At 48.2% G+C, this 18,256-nt stretch overlaps 1 protein-coding gene across 11 annotated transcripts in view; it reads right to left on the reverse strand.

The window, feature by feature from the left end:
• NADSYN1 (NAD synthetase 1) overlaps positions 1-17,482 on the reverse strand; it is a 43,588-nt gene extending 26,106 nt beyond the window's left edge. For 6 of the 11 annotated variants that reach the window (XR_016393727.1, XR_016393726.1, XR_016393728.1 and 3 more), the window contains exons 1-5: positions 17,234-17,482; positions 16,090-16,150; positions 13,981-14,097; positions 9,006-9,059; positions 8,461-8,550 (exon numbers count right to left, since the gene is read on the reverse strand). Coding sequence is in view for 6 of the 11 variants with exons in the window: in XM_089914345.1 (XP_089770471.1) it covers positions 8,461-8,550; positions 9,006-9,059; positions 13,981-14,097; positions 16,090-16,150; positions 17,234-17,318 (407 nt within the window). In the remaining 5 variants the exon portion in view is untranslated. The other 5 variants (XM_089914347.1, XM_022591114.2, XM_022591118.3 and 2 more) reach the window with 5 other exon arrangements.
• Positions 17,483-18,256: the final 774 nt, after the last annotated feature.

Here is an 18,256-nt window from a genome sequence, read left to right on the forward strand (position 1 = left end):
ACTCTGACATTTCAGTTTGCTTGGCCTCACTGTGCATCGGGCACACAGACTTGCGTTAACACTTTCACGCAGGGCATCTGAGAGGCATGTCACGGGGATTATCTGAAAAGAAGTTGTATTTCCCCACGGAGAAATCCAGGTGGAATTCCTGATCAAGGTTCCTGAATCAAAATGATCACACTGCATGAACCCAACGTACGGTGACAAACCGATATCATCACTGAAGTAATAAGATAACGTTCCAAATTCTATGAGCTGGACAGAGAGTTTAATACACAACTTTAGTACAGGCCATCCCACGGTCTACACTAAAAGGTAGAATTCGAACAATAGATGGTTTCCAAATCTGACCTCAAATAGGCTGTTACCAGATGCACCATTAAGACATTTAATTAACTAGATTTCTTTTTGCTTTCTTGGAATTCACAAGAACCTTCTGGGAGATTTTCGTGGCTTTTACTTAAGTAAATTCTAAAAGCAGAGAAATTGAGAGGACAATGCTGTTTCTCCCTCACTAATGAAGGGAAAAGAAACTGTAGAGGTCCTCTGACTCCCGAGCTGCCTTGGCATCCCATAATGAGTTCACCATCGGTAGGCTCGGTGATGGCGATGCTGCTGCATCACGATTTGTTTTAGAGGGAAGAGCTGCCCCAAGGTTTCTCCCTTCACCCTCGCCTCTCCCCTCAATTTGCACGAAGATCCATTCAGAACCAGACGCAGGCAAGCCCACCAGGGAACGATGCAGGTTCACCTTTGCTCCTCCCCACGCCCTGCTCCAAAGCCAACCTACACCTAGCGGATGGCTCATGAGGTCCACACAGTTCATTAAAGAACCAGAGTACCGACAATAAACCCTCCGGATCGGCAGTGAGTCATTCCAAGCTGGCTTCACGCTGGCCCGCCCCATCTTTCCAGCTGCCTCCACACCTGAGCCCCTCCTGCTCTGCACAGCTCCTCTGATGGGCTGTTCTTCTTCCTCAGCGAACATCCCCTGGAGAAACCCTAGCAGCATATTTCTGCCGAGAAACCACTCCTGGCCATGCTAATTTCAAGTCTTTTCTGGCCCCCTGGGAGCTACAAGAGCCCCCTCGACACCCCCGCCCCCCGACACCCCCGTCTTGCTGGGCTCAGATTTGGGGCATCCACCTAAGAATCTAATGAAAGTGAACCTAGATTCTTAAGTTCTCTGCAGTCAAGAACTGGGCCTTTTTTCTGTTTTCCTACAAAAGCCTGAAATAGCATCTTGAAGCTGTGATGGACTCATTACTAAAGCAGGGACACCGTGACAGAACCATTTTATCGTCACCATTTTGGAGCAACTCCCGAAGGGTAAAAACTCTGTTTTGTTTTTTAACTGTACCAGAATGAAAGCTTCTGGTTCCAGCTCAGTATCCACTGCCACCCTTTCTACAGGCACCATTAAATGAGTAATGGTCTGAAAGGATTCAACATTTCAACCTTAGAAACGGAGGAAAAAAAAAGTGAACTAGAGATCTACATTGGCATAGAGTTAGAGACAACAGAAGCCAATGCAAGATAGCAAAGATAATCAGACAATAGAAGATAAAAAGTGAGCTCAAAACTAAGAAAATAATTTGAAAAATTAAAACATTTGAAGATATGAAAACATATTAGGTGCATCAAAGAACAGAACAGATAGGGAACCCTTGGGCACTGTTGGTGGGAATGTAAATTGGTACAGCCACTGTGGAAAACAGTATGGATGTTCCTCAAAAAACTAAAAATAGAGCTACCATACGACCCAGCAATCCCACTACTGGGCATATATCAGAAGAAAACAAAGGCATAATTTGAAAAGTTAAATGCACCCCAATGTTCATAGCAACACATTTACAATAGCCAAGACATGGAAGCAACCCGTGTCCAGCAACAGATGAATGGATAAAGAACATGTGATACATATACACAACGGAATACTACTCAGCCATAAAAAAGAATGAAGATTTGCCATTTGCGACATTGTGTACGGACTTGGAGGGCATTACGCTTAGTGAAATAAGTCACATAGAGAAAGATAAACACTGTATGATATCGCTTATATGTGGAATCTAAAAAATAAAACTAGTGAATATAACAAAAAAGAAACAGACTCACAGATATAGAGAACAAACTAGTGGTTTACCAATGGGAAGAGGGAAGCTTGTTTCAGAAGCTGATCACAGGAATCTCTCTTTGGATGAAAATCAGAGGCCCCATGACCTGCAACCAGGGATTATACATACTAAAAAAGTCATCATTTCGGGCTTCCCTGGTGGCGCAGTGGTTGAGAGTCTGCCTGCCGATGCAGGAGACACGGGTTCGTGCCCCGGTCCGGGAAGATCCCACGTGCCGCGGAGTGGCTGGGCCCATGAGCCATGGCCGCTGAGCCTGCGTGTCCTGAGCCTGTGCTCCGCAACGGGAGAGGCCACAACAGTGAGAGGCCCGTGTATTGCAAAAACAAAACAAAACAAAACGAAACAAAGAGTCATCATTTAAAGGACTCTGTCTCCAACTTAGATGAAAGGACCCTTATCAGGTATTCATAAGTAGCTCAAGCACAGTGAAACAAGGGAACTGACTCTTGAGTTCATATTTCCCACTTACGAGGGGTCTCTGCATCAGACTGGTCTACAGAAAGGACTGCTGACCCCAACAACACCCACCCCAGGATGAGAAGAAGACAGCAGTTGTAGACAGCTGACCCAAGATTCTGGACCAGACCCATTCTACTAATTCAACTTACTGTTTACCAAATATGTGTCTCCCCTATCAACATTAAAGTTATTGTTTTACTTCTAACCATACCTTTGCCCCCAAAGATGGAAAGAAAATTCTCTAGTGAAGTTGTCACAGAGTATAAGTACTCGTGACAGGTACCAGTGCTTGCTTTAAGTCTACTGCTAAAAGCACATGTAAAATGTTTCCGGGACAATTCAGTATAATTGATAAAATGTATAGCCTATAAAAGGTTTCCTTGCTAGCATACTTCTGTGCTTGTTCACTGAGTCTGATTAGTTTCCCCAACGTGGATAACTAGGCATATATATTTGTTTATATCTGTAACAAGCTGGCCTAGCACTGAGTGATATGATGGACCCATAGCAGGCAGCAACCACCCTGGCATTGAGGGACAAATATTTTGATCATAAATGCTTTTTATCAAAAGACCTGCAATCAAAAGGGGAAAATGATGGAGGAAATTTTCACATGTTGAGGTATGGGGAAGTCATTCTGGCTTATACATGATTTAACTTAAACTTTATACTAACCAGAACGACCTGTTTTGTGGCCTATCAAACATGCATTGTATATCTGCTTTAACCACTGAGGAAAAGAGTGTGTTCAAAAATCAAAATAGAGTAACTGTGGTTCAGGCATCCAAAACAGAGCCGGATGGCCATGGTGGGTGTGGTTTCAGACACGCTCCAGTATTCCTGAGCACTTGAATTTTTTGAACTGTATCGGACTCAAGGACACCACCAGCTGTTTTCAGAACAGTATCTGCTAGCTGCCAATCGCAAACTTACGTCGTCAGTGTCTCCTCTTGTAACTATGAAATCTTTTACTTTAGGAATAGCAGCAAACGAGACAGCTCAAGCCATAGCTTCCCAGCAGAGGGCTCTAGATTCTTTAGCCAGAAGGCTACTGGACAATAAATTGCTTTAGGTTATATTTTAACAGAAAAAGGGGGCATGTATGTAGTGGCCAATAGTTCCTGCTATGTATGTATTAATATCACATCAGAAGTTAAAACCTATTTAGATAAAATCAGACAAAAGGCAGCTTGGCTCCAACAAATGTCATCCCAAAAACCTGGATTTGATCTCTTAAGAAATATCTTCTAATGGATCCCAGCAAGAATAAGGTCTATGTTCGAGGGACTGGTTAAACTAGGTATTATCGTTTTGTGTTTGCTAGGATTTATATCCCTTTTTGTCATAACTCTCTACTTGCTGTTTGTCTTGTATCCTTAAGCCCAAAGTCTTGGCCTCATCTTGGGACTTGTGAGTATTTGCTATCAAATTCGAAACAGTTTCATTCGTCAAAACTTTGTTAGGCCTACATCCCTCTTCAGTAGGAAGCAGCCAGAGTGGTCATGGCTCCCTTTCCTCAAGACTGAGGAATGTTTAGAAGGTTGGGGGGACTGAAACCATGCCCCCTAGAGTTAACAGAGTTAACAGAAGCTGATGGCTAAAAGGAATTCTTGAGGTTGTCTTGCAGAGCAGCAGACTGGGGAACAGCTTGTTAAAACCCCTCTGCTTGTAAACCGCCTTTACTGATGTAGCTCACTTTAGTTATTTTTTTCTTTCTTTCTTTTTTTCCTCTCTTTAACTGAATACGTTCCCAGCTTCACGTAGCCCAGCTGTTTTACAAGAACGTGGAGGTTGGCTCATCGGTTACCAGGGAAACCAGCCAAGGGGCATGTCCCTTACTGCCCCTTTGATAAACTGTCATGGATAGCTCTGATCTGAAGACTGTAACAGTCGTCACTAGCTGGGGCCAGGGGGCAAGTATGTAGGCAAGTATGTAGGCACAGATTAGGCTCTATGACTAAGAGGGAAGGTGAGTCAGGTGAGTGGGGTGTAGGTGAGGCAGGGACTGGTCCAGCAGGGATGTACAGAGAGCCAAGAGGGCAGCCATCTTGGGTGGCCTGACTGCACAGTTGCAAACCTCAGCATCTCGGCATTTGGTTTGCTGCATGTTGGACAAATGGATGTGTCCACAGTAACAGACTTGTGATTGGCACCTGAAGTAGGGTGGGGGGCAGTTCAGTGGGGCTGAGCCCTGAACCTGTGGGGTCAGACACTACCTCCAGGTAGACAGTATCAGCACTGAGTTCATTGCCTGGTGGTGGTAGAATCGTAGAAAGCTACTGGATGCTGAGTTTCAGCAAATGAGTGACTGACAGGGGAAGACAGTCATCTAGGAGGCTGAGCAAACCCAGGAGGGAAGAGAAGTCCCAGAGAACTGTGACAGGGAGGGGGTGCCGGCTGTGCAGCCAGCCTGGGGGACAATAAGCAGACTGGGGCAGGAAGTGCCTGTCTGTCTGTGGGAAGGGTGTTGGGCGGGAACAGAGATTGAAAGCAAAGGAACTTGACACTGGTCGACTCCAGGCAGGAGAAATGAGCGAAGAAACACGGATTCAGAACACAATCCGCGGCTCAGTTGTGAACGCAGATATCGGCCGATTGTGAAACGCTGAGCTGTGACTGGTTAGAGAGAAACAGCAAGCCCCAAATGGAGTCATCTGCCCCAAGACAGGAAACCAAGACTTAACTGCAGTTTCAACCTCTAAGAACAGTCAGTCTGACGTCCTGCTCACACTGGGGAGGCAGGCTCTGCACGACGAAGACCCTGCTGTTACTGTTCACAAGAGCCAAGACATGGAAACAACCTAAATGTCCATCGACAGATGAATGGATAAAGAAGACGTGGTATATGTATGCGATGGAGTATTACTCAGCCCTAAAAAAGAACGAAATAATGCCATCTGCAACAAAATGGATGGACCTAGAGATGATCGTACTAAGTGAAGTAAGTCAGACAGAGAGAGAGACAAATACCATATGATATCACTTATATGTGGAATCTAAAATATGACACAGATGAACTTACCTACGAAAGAGAAACAGACTCACAGACATACAGAACAGACTTGTGATTGCCAAGGGGGAGGGGGGGTGGGGGGAGAGGGAAGGACTGGGATTTGGGATTAGCAAACTGGACTATTACATACAGGATGGAGGAACAACAAGGTCCTCCCGTACAGCACAGGGAACTCTATTCAATATCTTATGATAAACCGTATGGAAAAGAGTATTTAAAAAATGTAGAGAGATATATATAACGGAATCCCTGTGCTGTATGGCTGATATTAACACAACATTGTAAATCAACTAAAAAAAAAAAAGACCCTGCTTGCTGTGTCCTCTGTATCAAAGGGGAGGGCCTGGCCTGAAACATTTCTCTCGCTAATACCTTCTTGTCCTGTCCTTCTTCTGCCTATAAAAACCTTCCATTGTGTACAGCCCCTTCTATTTACTAGTGGGAGGCTGCCCAGTTCCTGAATCATTGAATAAAGCCAATTAGATCATCAAATTCACTCAGGTGAATATTTGTTTTTTTAAACAAACTTAACCAGAAAACTGTGAAGTGCCCATGTTAGGAAGAGGAGGTCAGAGAAACTAACGGTGAGGGCTGAATTGTGTGCCAAATCCTGTCCTTCCAGAGCAGGAGGCCACGAAATGGCAATGTTTGCACGAGTTAGAAATACCAAGGCGGGGGCTTCCCTGGTGGCGCAGTGGTTGAGAATCTGCCTGCTAATGCAGGGCACACGGGTTCGAGCCCTGGTCTGGGAAGATCCCACATGCCGCGGAGCAACTATGCCCGTGAGCCACAACTACTGAGCCTGCGCGTCTGCAGCCTGTGCTCCGCAACGAGACAGTCCATGACAGCGAGAGGCCCGTGCACCGCGATGAAGAGTGGCCCCCGCTTGCCACAACTAGAGAAAGCCCTCGCACAGAAACGAAGACCCAACACAGCCAAAAAAATTAATTAGTTAATTTTTTAAAAAAAGGAAAAAAAAAGAAATACCAAGGCGGAACCCAGAGGCTACAGGAGAAAGGAGAAAAACGGAAAATGGAAATGGACAGCTATGGGGAGCAGGGCTCGGAGACGGGGCAGATTGCGGGGGGGGGCGGGTTGTGTATTTCTTTTTTGTTATCAAGCTTATAGAATTATTTGCGAATTACAAAACCATATTATTATATAAAAGAGCAAACTATTTGTACTATGTATAAAGGAACAAACCATTGGACGAATCTCGAGAGCATCATGTTAAGGTAAAGAAACCGTTTACAAAGCAATGCACGTGGTGTGACTCCACTTGTATGAAATGTAAGAGAGGAGAAGACTAACCCTGGGGGCGTCACCTGGAAAGGGGCAGGGGTGCCGTGGACATGGCTCTATCTTCTTTAGGGTGTGATTGCACGAATGCACACAACTGTCAAGAAAGAAAGCTCCTAAAACCTGCATGTTATTTATGCCTCACTAAAAAAGTGTAAAAGTAAACACTATTTGATACAACATTCCCAACTGTAAAGAGAAGTTCTGTCATATTATTGCCTGATATTACATGATTTTTATAATATTTAAAGCATTCAGAGCACAGAAAAAAATTTTTTTTAACTAACGTAACACTGGCATATAAATTTAGAGAAGAGAGGGGCTTCCCTGGTGGCGCAGTGGTTGAGAGTCCGCCTGCAGATGCAGGGGGCACGGGTTCGGGCCCCGGTCTGGGAAGATCCCACATGCCGCGGAGCGGCTGGGCCCGTGAGACATGGCCGCTGAGCCTGCGCGTCCGGAGCCTGTGCTCCGCAACGGGAGAGGCCACAGCAGTGAGAGGCCCGCGTACCGCAAAAAAAAAAAAAAATTTAGGGAAGAGAGGGAAATCCTGAATAGATACTAGCAAATGGAAACAAAGTTTAACATACCACATCCATTTGGAGCTTATAAAGACATGCAAAGACTTACCATGTTCATCTCAACATATGCTAAGAAGAAATCTGATAAATTCAACAACCATTCTCAATTAATTTTAAATCCCCAAAGTAAAAATAACTAAGGATGGATATAAATCTGAAACCAAATCAGAAACAGGAAGAGCTTTCCAAGTCAAGTTGGGAAAAAGACAAAAATGCCTGTTATCAAAGACATCTGTTCTAGAAATGATCTAGAATATTGTTCTAGAAACGCTGGCCAAGAAAGGTAGCTTTGAAAATGAACTGAGGGATGTAAATATTAGAAAGAAGTAAAATTAGTTTTCTATTACATAATTTCTACTTGAAAAAAAAAACAAACTAAGAAAATCAATAGAATAACTAGACCCAATAAGAGAATGTAGTAAGGTGGCCAATTACAAAAGCAACACACAAAATCTCAAGTTTTCCTACATAAAATTCCATTTGTAATAGCAGCAACAATAAATAGACAGGAATAGCTATAAGAAGCATATAGGGCAGGGGTTCTCAACTGGGGATGATCCTGTCCTCAGGGGACACTTGGCAATGTCTGAAGACATTTTAAATTGTCACAAATGGCCGTGTCTATCAGGTGGAGGCCAGGGATGCTGCTATACACCTTTCCATGCATAGGACAGACCCCCACGGCAAGAATGATCCAGCCCAAAGCAATGGGGCTGGAGCTGGGAAACCGTGATATACAGGATCAGAGGTATAATGATGGAGGATGGGTGACTGACGATTGAGAGTTTCATGTGGTCTGTGGTAAGTGGGCTATAAATGAATCGGCAGTGTCAACGCAGCTATATCTAAGTGACAGGTGCTGTGGGGCAGGGACTTATCTCCCCCACGACCTGCACAAGCTACACACAGGAAGATGTTTCACAAGCATTCAAGGAGCAGTCACAAACCCGGCTCCTGGCATCGGGCAGCGACTCACCGACTCCGGGACCACGGGGTAAACCAGCGCAGCTCTCGGTAGTTGCCTTCATTGGCCAAGGCCACTTTGGGTCTGATGAGCAGGATCTTCCTACAGGCAGGGGGACAAGGCCACTCCTGAGATGAACACGACCCCTGACGAGAAGCAGGTGCCGGTCCGTCCACCCCGACAGTCGACGGGCACAGGGCAGCTAAGACCCGGCCGGGGGGCACTTGCGGGCAGCTGATGTCCAGGGTCTGCGAGGGGACATGACAAGGCCTCTCTCCCTGGGCTGACCTCCCAGCAATGGGGCCATGTGTCCCCAAACCCCCCCCCCGTGGCCTCTCTCTTTCTAATACCTGAAGGTGTCAGTGGTGGTGGAGACCAGGAGCAGTGCCACTTGAGTCACCTGCCTGGTACACCAGCCCCCACTAAGGTAGTTCCAGAAGAAGCCTCCCTGCACATGGTCCCCAGGGACCGTGCCCCAGGGCACTGGCACGAGTGCCCGCAGGCGCCTAGAGCTCAGGGGAGACAGGCAGGTCACTCTGCTCCCAGCGGTCACCTACCTGTTCAGAAATATCACCCTGCAGTTGTAGCGGACGTTTCGGTGCATGATGGGCCTGCGGAGAGAGGGGACGCACGCACTCGGTGGCAAAGAGCAGAGTTATGTGTCTGCTTCGATATGAGGTTTCTCCGTCCTTTATGAGAATCAGAAGGCTCCCCTGTGGCTTTCTCAAACCAAAGTTAACAACAAACCCAAGTGTTTCTGCCACAGCATAGGCCCTAAATGGGAGAGAGTCTTCTAAATAGAGCACCAAGTCCCTCCCTGCTCAGGGCTCTTCCTCTCCTCCTGGAAGGTTCTCGGACCTTCCAGTGGCTCCCTCCCACCCCTTCTCACACCCCTGCTGTCACATCACCTCTTCATCCCCTGCTGGCCTCAGGCACTAGCCCCTGCGCCTCCCCAATTCTTCCTCCCAGCACCTCTCCTGACCCGAACACCCCTTACCCCAGAATGCAGGCTGCAGGGCAGGGGCAACAGGTCTGAGGGGCTGGGGCTGGAGTGGGGGGTGGTAGGCCCTGAGCAGATCTGCTCACCCCTCTGTCTGGACCCTTATCAGGATAGACATTGTGTTTTACATCTCCTCCCGGACCACTTGGTACCTTTCTCCTCTGCAGGGGAGGGGATCAAAGCTCCAGAGGCTGGGGTGCTCTGCCGGCCAGTGGCTGGGGCAGAACTGGGGCACAGCTGGGCCGAGACGGGGCAGAGCTGGGGCAGAGCTAGGTGGAGCTGGGCAGAAATGGGGCAGAGATGGGGCAGAGCTGGGAAGAGATGGGGCAGAGCTGGGGCAGAGCTAGGCGGAACTGGGCAGAAATGGGGCAGGGCTGGAGCAGAGCTGGGGCAGAGCTGGGAAGAGTTGGGCAGAGATGGCAGAGAGGGCAGAGCTGGGCAAAGCCCAGGTGCTGGAGCCCAGCTCAGGGTGACAGCGCAGGCGCTCAGGGCAGAAGGCATCAGGCACCACGGGAGGATGGCCTTAAGGGGTACCTAAGATGATGGATTGTCAGATAAAATTAATAAGGCAAATAAATAAATGCCCTGGGACATGAGTAAACAAAGCAGTGATGGAGGAGGGAATAAAACCAGCCATTAATAGTGTGGCCTATCAACTCAGGTGGCCAGGTTCCCATCCCGCTTTGCACTGGCTAAGTCTCGCTACCCTGGGTTCCTCCTCCCAGAGGGACTGAAGGACAGGATGCAGGCGGGGGTGCCCCCAGTTGTGGCCACGACACACGGATGCCACCAGCAAGGACTCCCACTGCTGTGGTTTCTAATCCTCCCCAGGCCAAACCAAAACCTGCCTGTGTTCACATTTATACAAAAATGTGTTCAAGGGCTTCCCCGGTGGCACAGTGGTTGGGAGTCCGCCTGCCAGTGCAGGGGACGCGGGTTCGGGAGGATCCCACATGCCGCGGAGCAACTAAGCATGTGCGCCACAACTACTGAGGCTGCGCTCTGGAGCCTGTGAGCCACAGCTACTGAAGCCCGTGCACCTGGAGCCCGTGCTCCGCAACCAAGGGTAGCCCCCGCTTGCTGCAACTGGGGAAAGCCCACGCACAGCAACGAAGACCCAGTGCAGCCAAAAATAAATAAATAAGTAAATAAACTAAAAAAAAAAAAAAATGTGTTCAAGGCAGGAGGTAAACTTATATTTTAAACAAAACAGAGACCCTCAGTGAATATCCGATTTCCAATTGGAGTAAGCCTCTTGAACAAAAACAAAAACAAACAGAAAATTGAAAGCTCAACGCATAAAGTTAAACAGCAAACAACACACAAGTAAAAGTATTTTTATCATATGTGGGGATGGGTTGATGTTATTCACATATAAAGAACTCTTAAAATAAATTAGACACTTCAACTGTAGGCTAAAGAGCAAGTGTCGCAAATGGCCAAAAAACAAACAAGAGAGTTCACCTTCCTAAGTCATGAAAACAAACAAATAAGATCTTTTTTTAAAAAAAAAATTATTGTGCGTTTTAAGATTCTATTTTGTTTTTTAAGTTTTCTTTATTTTGAGCTAGCCCTTTGTGATCAGTGCTAAGGATAACACACCTTCAGAAACAGGGCAGGAAGGAGGCTCAGCACCTTTTTCCTGGAGGATAATTTGTAAAGACAATTTCAGACGGAGAATATCAATGACATCATGGTATGACGGTTGTTTTCTTCAGTGGTGCTTACAGATCCAGATAAATGCTGGATTTCCAAAGAAAAATATCTTTAAATATGATTGTTAGCACTTTGAGGACAAAAAGCAGAAAAATTATAATCGGATTATAAGTTCAAGGCCAGCAGAGGAAAGTGGAAAAAAGAAAACACACAAAAGACAACAGGAAAAACAAAAAAGAAAAAACCATGATGACTAGGACATTTAATAAAGTGGCCAGAGGTGGGAATGTGAATTGATACAGCCACTATGGAGAACAGTATGGAGGTTCCTTAAAAAACTACAAATAGAACTACCATGTGACCCAGCAATCCCACTACTGGGCATATACCCTGAGAACACCATAATTCAAAAAGAGTCATGTACCACAATGTTCACTGCAGCTCTATTTACAATAGCCGGGAGATGGAAACAACCTAAGTGCCCATCATCGGATGAATGGGTAAAGAAGATGTGGCACTTATATACAATGGAATATTACTCAGCCATAAAAAGAAATGAAATTGAGCTATTTGTAATGAGATGGATGGACCTAGAGTCTGTCACACAGAGTGAAGTAAGTCAGAAAGAGAAAGACAAATACCGTATGCTAACACATATATATGGAATTTAAGAAAAAAGTCATGAAGAACCTAGGGGTAAGAGAGGAATAAAGACACAGACCTACTAGAGAATGGACTTGAGGATATGGGGAGGGGGAAGGGTAAGCTGTGACAAAGCGAGAGAGCGGCATGGACATATATACACTACCAAACGTAAGGTAGATAGCTAGTGGGAAGGAGCCTCATAGCACAGGGAGATCAGCTCGGTGCTTTGTGACCGCCTGGAGGGGTGGGATAGGGAGGGATGGAGGGAGGGAGACGCAAGAGGGAAGAGATATGGGAACATATGTGTATTTATAACTGATTCACTTTGTTATAAAGCAGAAACTAACACACCATTGTAAAGCAATTATACCCCAATAAAGATGTAAAAAACATAAAAAAATAAAGTGGCCAGAATCAGTCCATGTGGTGGGCTGCATAAAGGCCCCCAATGACGTCCCCATCCCGATTCCTAGGACGTGCAAGCATGTCACCTCATGCGGCAAAGGGTACCTCGCCGATATAACAACGTTACAGACCCTTTGGGAGATCCTCCCGGACTCTCTGGGGCCCTCATCATAACCACAAGGGTCCTTCTGTGAGGGAGGAGGGACAGTCGGAGGGCACGTGGCAGTGCAAGCAGGGGTTGCAGTGATATGATCGCTGGCTTTGAAGACGGAGGGAGGAGGAGGGGCCACGAGCCAAGGGATGCAGGCGGGCCTCCCAAGCTGGACTCCTCCAAGGAAACCGATTCTCCCCCAACAGCCTCCAGAAGCCCAGCCCTGCTGACCCGTTTCAGACTTCTGAGCTCCACACCCACAAGACAACAGATTTGTGTGGTTCTGTGTGTCGCATCTGTGGTACTCTGTCACGCAGCAGCAAAAGAGGAAACAAACATGGTCCGTGTGTCAAGAATGATAGTAAATGCGAACAAACGGGGTTAAAAATCTCATCTGTTCACTGCTTAAAAGAGACCTACTACACAGATGTCGCAGCAGGTTGAAAAGGCAGTGCAGCCCACGTGCAGGGCCGAGGAAAAGAAAGCAAACTCGGCCACATCCACACCACGTAACACAGAGTGAAGGATGCAAACAGAAACAACATAAAGGTCCACCCGTGGGCTCTGGTTACACAAAGCACATCACAGACACACTCAACGATAGTCCTAGGCCAGAGCCCTACCCATGTGACCTGCACCTGTGGAAACTACACGCTATGGACCTACAGGCAGACCTCGTTTTATTGCACTTTGCTTTACTGTGCTTTGCAGGTATTGCTTTTTTTTTTTTTTTAAGTTGAAGGTCTGTGGCAACCCTGCATTGAGCAAGTGTATTGGCGCCATTTTTCCAACAGCTTTTCCTCACTTCCAGTCTGTGTCACACTTTGGTAATTCTCGCAATATTTCAAACTCTCCACCAGGAAAAAGATTACAGCTCCCTGAAGGTTCAGATGATGGTTAGCATTTTTTATCAATAAAGTATTTTTTAAGTAATGTAAGTACGTATATTTTTAGACATAATATTGCACACTTAACAGACTACAGTATAATGTAAATGTAACTTTTATATACACTGGGAAACCAAAAACTTTGTGACTCACTTTATTGCTATATTTGGCTTTACTGCAGTGGTCTGGAACCAAACTTGCAAGGTCTCCAAGGTCTGCCTGTACAGCACGTGGGCCTACAGCTATGGAACCTACATCATATACATCTATACTTATGGAACCTGCATCTATGAACCTACACCATACGGACCTACACCTATGGGCATATATACCACATGGACCTATACCATATGGAGGAACCTACACCTATGGAATCTACAGCTATGAAAGCTACATTTATATACCTACACCCCCTGGAACCATATGGTCAGCATGTCGATATGGAGTGATGTGGAACCATCCCAAGACTTACCGTTAAGTAAAGAAAGAGCTATACATGTGAAAGGGAGACCCTGTGCTCCTAGCTGTGCAAAGCGTGTTCCCACATGCACAGTAGCATCTGGAAGAACATACAAAAAAAATCTCCCAAGAGTGGCCTCCGGTGGAGGAGTTAGGTACCTCTGCAGGGCTAGAGAGGGAACAAACCCCACTTCTCTACATGAGGCCTTCTGTATCTTTGAAATGTGCAGATTCCACCTCCCTGACGTTACGATGGCTCCAGACATACGACGCCCTTGAACTTGCCTCTTTCCAAGCCAGCCTTTCCCCATGCTCACGCCGGCACTTACATTCCCACATCACAGATGATATCCTGAGTGACTGGAGATTCCAGAAGGGCAGCCAGGACCTGGAGCGAATGCAGGAGGGTGTCCGACTCGTAATAATGATCCCAACATCCGTAGCCACTGCAGAGGGAGGGGGCAGGACAGTGAGCCCCTGAGACACACCGGGTGGGCCCAGGGGCAGGGGAGGGGCAGGGGCCTAGGGGCCTAGGAGTCAGAACATGCAGGGGTGCAACCCAGGCCTTGGTATCTTTTTTTTTTTTTTTTTTTTTTGCGGTACGCGGGCCTCTCACTGCTGTGGGAGATCCCGTTGCGGAGCACAGGCTCCGGACGCGCAGGCTCAGTGGCCATGGCTCACGGGCCCAGCCACTCCGTGGCATGTGGGATCTTCCCGGACCGGGGCACGAACCCGCGTCCCCTGCATCGGCAGGCGGAGTCCCAACCACTGCGCCACCAGGGAAGCCCCTTGGTATCTTTATAAAGCCTCCCAGGAGATTCTATTGTGCAGCCAGACTTGGAATCACTGCTACAAAAAAACCCCAAAAAACGATGCTCTTTATTGGAAATTCATGAACTGGGCCCCATCCACTTCTCAAAGTTGTCAGTTACAATGAGAAATTCTCTCTCATGTCAAAAAGTGTCTGCTCTTGGATTTTTTCTTTTTTTAACCTTCAATGTAGCCCAAATCCCACTAATCTACAAGAAAGGGATGCGAAAGAAACAAAGCTGGACCCAGAGAAAAACATTCCTCAGGCAAAGGGACCATGAATAATCATTCGAATGCCACTCACACAGCTACTCCTGAGTTTCTTGCTATAGATACTGAAGCTTGTAGGGGGCTGAATGGTGTCCCCCAAAAAGGTGTGTCCATGCCTTAACCTCCAGAAGCTGTGGACGTGACCTCATTTGGAAAAAGTGTCTTTAGAGATGTAAGTGAAGGATTTGGAGATGAGATGACCCTGGCCCTAAAGCCAGTGACAAGTGTCCTTACATGAAACAGAAGGAGGAAAAGCCATGGAGAAGAGACGGGGCTGGGGCTGGAGGGATGCGGCCACAAGACAAAGAACTGGGAACCAGAAGCTTGAAGGGGCAGGAAGGACCATCCCCTGGAGCCCTGGAGGAAGCAGGGCCTTGCTGACACCTTGATTTGGGACTTCGGGCCTCCTGAACTGTGAGAGAATAAATTCCTGCCGTTTTAAACCATCCAGTTTGTGAAACTTTGTTACAGCAGCTCCAGAAAAAACTAATACAATGCTCAATGAGGTCCTAACAGGGGAAGTGGGTTGAGAGTAATTTCTCAGTCTGGGAGTCCCAGTAACGAAATGTACAGAATTTGTAAAGTACTATTTTATTTTGTTTTATTTATTTTACTATTTTATTTTATCTTATTTCACTTCATCTTGTCTTATTTCCACACCGCATGGCTTGTGGGATTTTAGGTCCCCAACCAGGGACGGAACCCCGACCCCTGGCAATGACAGCATGAAGTACTAACCGCTGGACTGCCAGGGAATTCTCTGTAAACCACTTTTAAATCTTCACAAGGTCCTTCCCACTACGCATGGCCCGGAAGTGATGTTGCAAACGCCGAGCAAACTTTGCACACGTGAACACAAACCCCCAAACTGGCCTTTGCCACCCTTAATGCCTTGAAAAGCATTCCTCTCGGCCTCTGGTTCTGATAAGGGGGAGAGCCTGATTCTTAGATGAAAACGGGGTCCAGACCTGGGATGTCCTTTCCTCTCCAAGGACAGACTCCTGCCTCAGAGGCTGTCACTTCCGTACCTCCCAGGCCACATGTGATACCAAACACCAATGCAATGCCAGACGTCCAGCCAGCTTTGACATCAGCCCCGGACTGGGAAAAGTCTGCCTCTCTACGAGCTCCTGTGTTACCCGACATAGGAATCTGGGATCACCCAGCCTTGCTGGGCCTGCTCTTGTTCAAGGGTGCCAAGCACGCACACTCACGGGCTTCTGACGGTCTCCTAAATGGGCCTGCATGTCCGCAGTTCTCAATGCCCGCCACCTCCTTCCTTGCACTTTCGGCTGAGGGGAGCTGATATAGATGCCTCTACCTGCCCACCCTGGGGTGTCTGTGTGTTCTGCTCTCACCATATTTCCAGTTCTGGTCCAAGCCTGTATCTTGCTCCTTTGTGCTTGGCAATTTCAATACCTACATGTACAGAGAGAGAGAAAGAGGGGCAATTTCAGCACCTACGACTGGTCCAAAGGCAGATCTAACCCTCTCGCTGCCATAGGTGTCGTAAAAAACAAAAGGGCATCTCCCAGACCCTGCTGACACCTGCAGGAAATGAGAGACACGGGCAGGGCCTGCAGGGCTGACCCTCAGCACCAAGGAGGAGCAGGGCGGGGCGAGGGGGGAGTCACACACTGGTAGTTTATTAACCAGCAGATGCAGAAGACCCTGTGTAGGGAGAAGGGAGGACCCAAAGGCACCAGCAGCAGGTACCAGCCGCCTCTGGGTTTGAGCAGCAGGCCGGGGAGGAAAGGCTGGCCAAGTGGAGACTCAGCTCTGGCCACCGAGACTGCCTCTCTTCACTCCAACTAGATTTGCTCTGAGCTCTGATGAGATGAAAGCAGGTTGAGATCGAAAAAAACAAAAAGGATGAAACTCCGAGGCACATGGCTGCTAAGATGCCCTCACCTGAATCATTCTGTTTTTACTGCAGTTGGCAACTCTGCTACAGTAACCAGCTGAGGACAGCCAGTCTGAGGTGGCCGAGCCTGTAGGGTCGCCCAGGGCAGCCCCACTTCAGGTGTAGATGTCAACAGTGCAAACTTGCGCTTTCAAAGGTGAGCTGGTGCAGGTGACAACTGTATGGGGACCACCGTCACACACACACAACGACCACACCTAGTCTCTAAGCTGGGGGGCTCACCCCTATTCCACTTCCCTCTTTGGGTCGGTTTCAGCTCTAGAAATGTCACATGCGACCCCAAAGATATTTGAGGACAGGTTCACCCCAGCCCTCCCATCTCCACCTCCACGGCCAGACTTTTCTTACTACGTGTACATACCACGTGTCTCCAGGCACTGTAACCCACTCCGCACCCCCATTCATGAGGAGGACCCGGGCACTTACGGGCACAGGCGTGGTCATAAGATAGCTTATCTTACCTGTCCCCATGCCAACGGCTGCGAGTTTCTCCAGAGCAAGGCTGCGTGTGCGTCACAGCAAGCCTGGCGGCCAGAATGGACCTTCGCCCCTCTGCCCCACGCCGCCCCTAGACTCACTCTTTAAAATCCTTTGCAAATTGCCCTCGAAGTCCAGGGCCCACTGGTTGAGCGCGCAGGTGGCCACGGTCACCTTCCGGCCCATCCTGGCTGCAGTCGCCTGGGCAAAAGGCCGGCCGGACGGTGGGTCTTTCTGTCCTAGGGAGACAGGCGGCCGCGGCTTGTGTCCTTCCGGGTTGCCCCGTCCCGTCCCGCCAGGCCCTGCAGGGACAGGACAGCAGAGCCCCAGCGTCAGGCCCCGCCGCGATCTCCCCGCCCTCGCCCCGCCCTCGCCCCGCCCAGCCCCGCCCAGCCCGCCGAGCTCTCCGCCGCGCCTGCGCAGGAGGGAGGCCCGCGGAGCCGCGAGTGCTCGGCAAGGGTGCCAGCGCGCTACCCCCGCCCGCGCCGCCCCGACTCTGACCGGGCAGGTGGGACGGTCGCCAAGTCCTGGAGCGCAGGTGGAGAGGGGCCGGCCCGCCCGCGTGCCCCCATACCTCCCCGCAAACTGCATCTTAATACTCTTGTGCAACTTTATTTTCCCCCGTGATATTAATTACGTTCTTTTGGTTATTTCTGCATTTGTCACTGCACTGTAGGAATAAAGCCCACTTTATCCGTTCAGAACGGGCGGGCATTTAAGTTAGCAGCGTTGTGCCAGTACACACGCGCACTGCTATTTTCATTCCCGTAATGCATCGCGTGTGAGGGCAACTAGTTTCTCTACGCCTACCGTTGCCAGTTTCCCCTGGAGATGCACTTACCTGCGCCTCGCTCGCCAGGCGTAGGATATGCATACGTGCAACTTTACTAAATGTTACCCAATTTCCTCTCTGAAGCATTTGAACCTATTCACTACCAGCAGTTTTTCAGGTTTTGTTTTCACATTTCACCCTTTAGTCCCCTTAGGGTAGGAATTCATTTTTTTCCCCTTGTGAATAAGTAGCTGGCTGACCATCGTTGATGGAATAGGCCATCCTTTTCTACTGGTTTGCAATGCTGCCTCTGCCATACATACTGTACACGTTTTCACATTTCAGACAAACG

The sequence above is a fragment of the Delphinapterus leucas genome, chromosome 7, assembly GCF_059928025.1.
Source record: "Delphinapterus leucas isolate spDelLeu-1000000601 "Yukka" chromosome 7, BTC_Dleu_Yukka2, whole genome shotgun sequence".
Classification (NCBI taxonomy): Eukaryota; Metazoa; Chordata; class Mammalia; order Artiodactyla; family Monodontidae; genus Delphinapterus; species Delphinapterus leucas.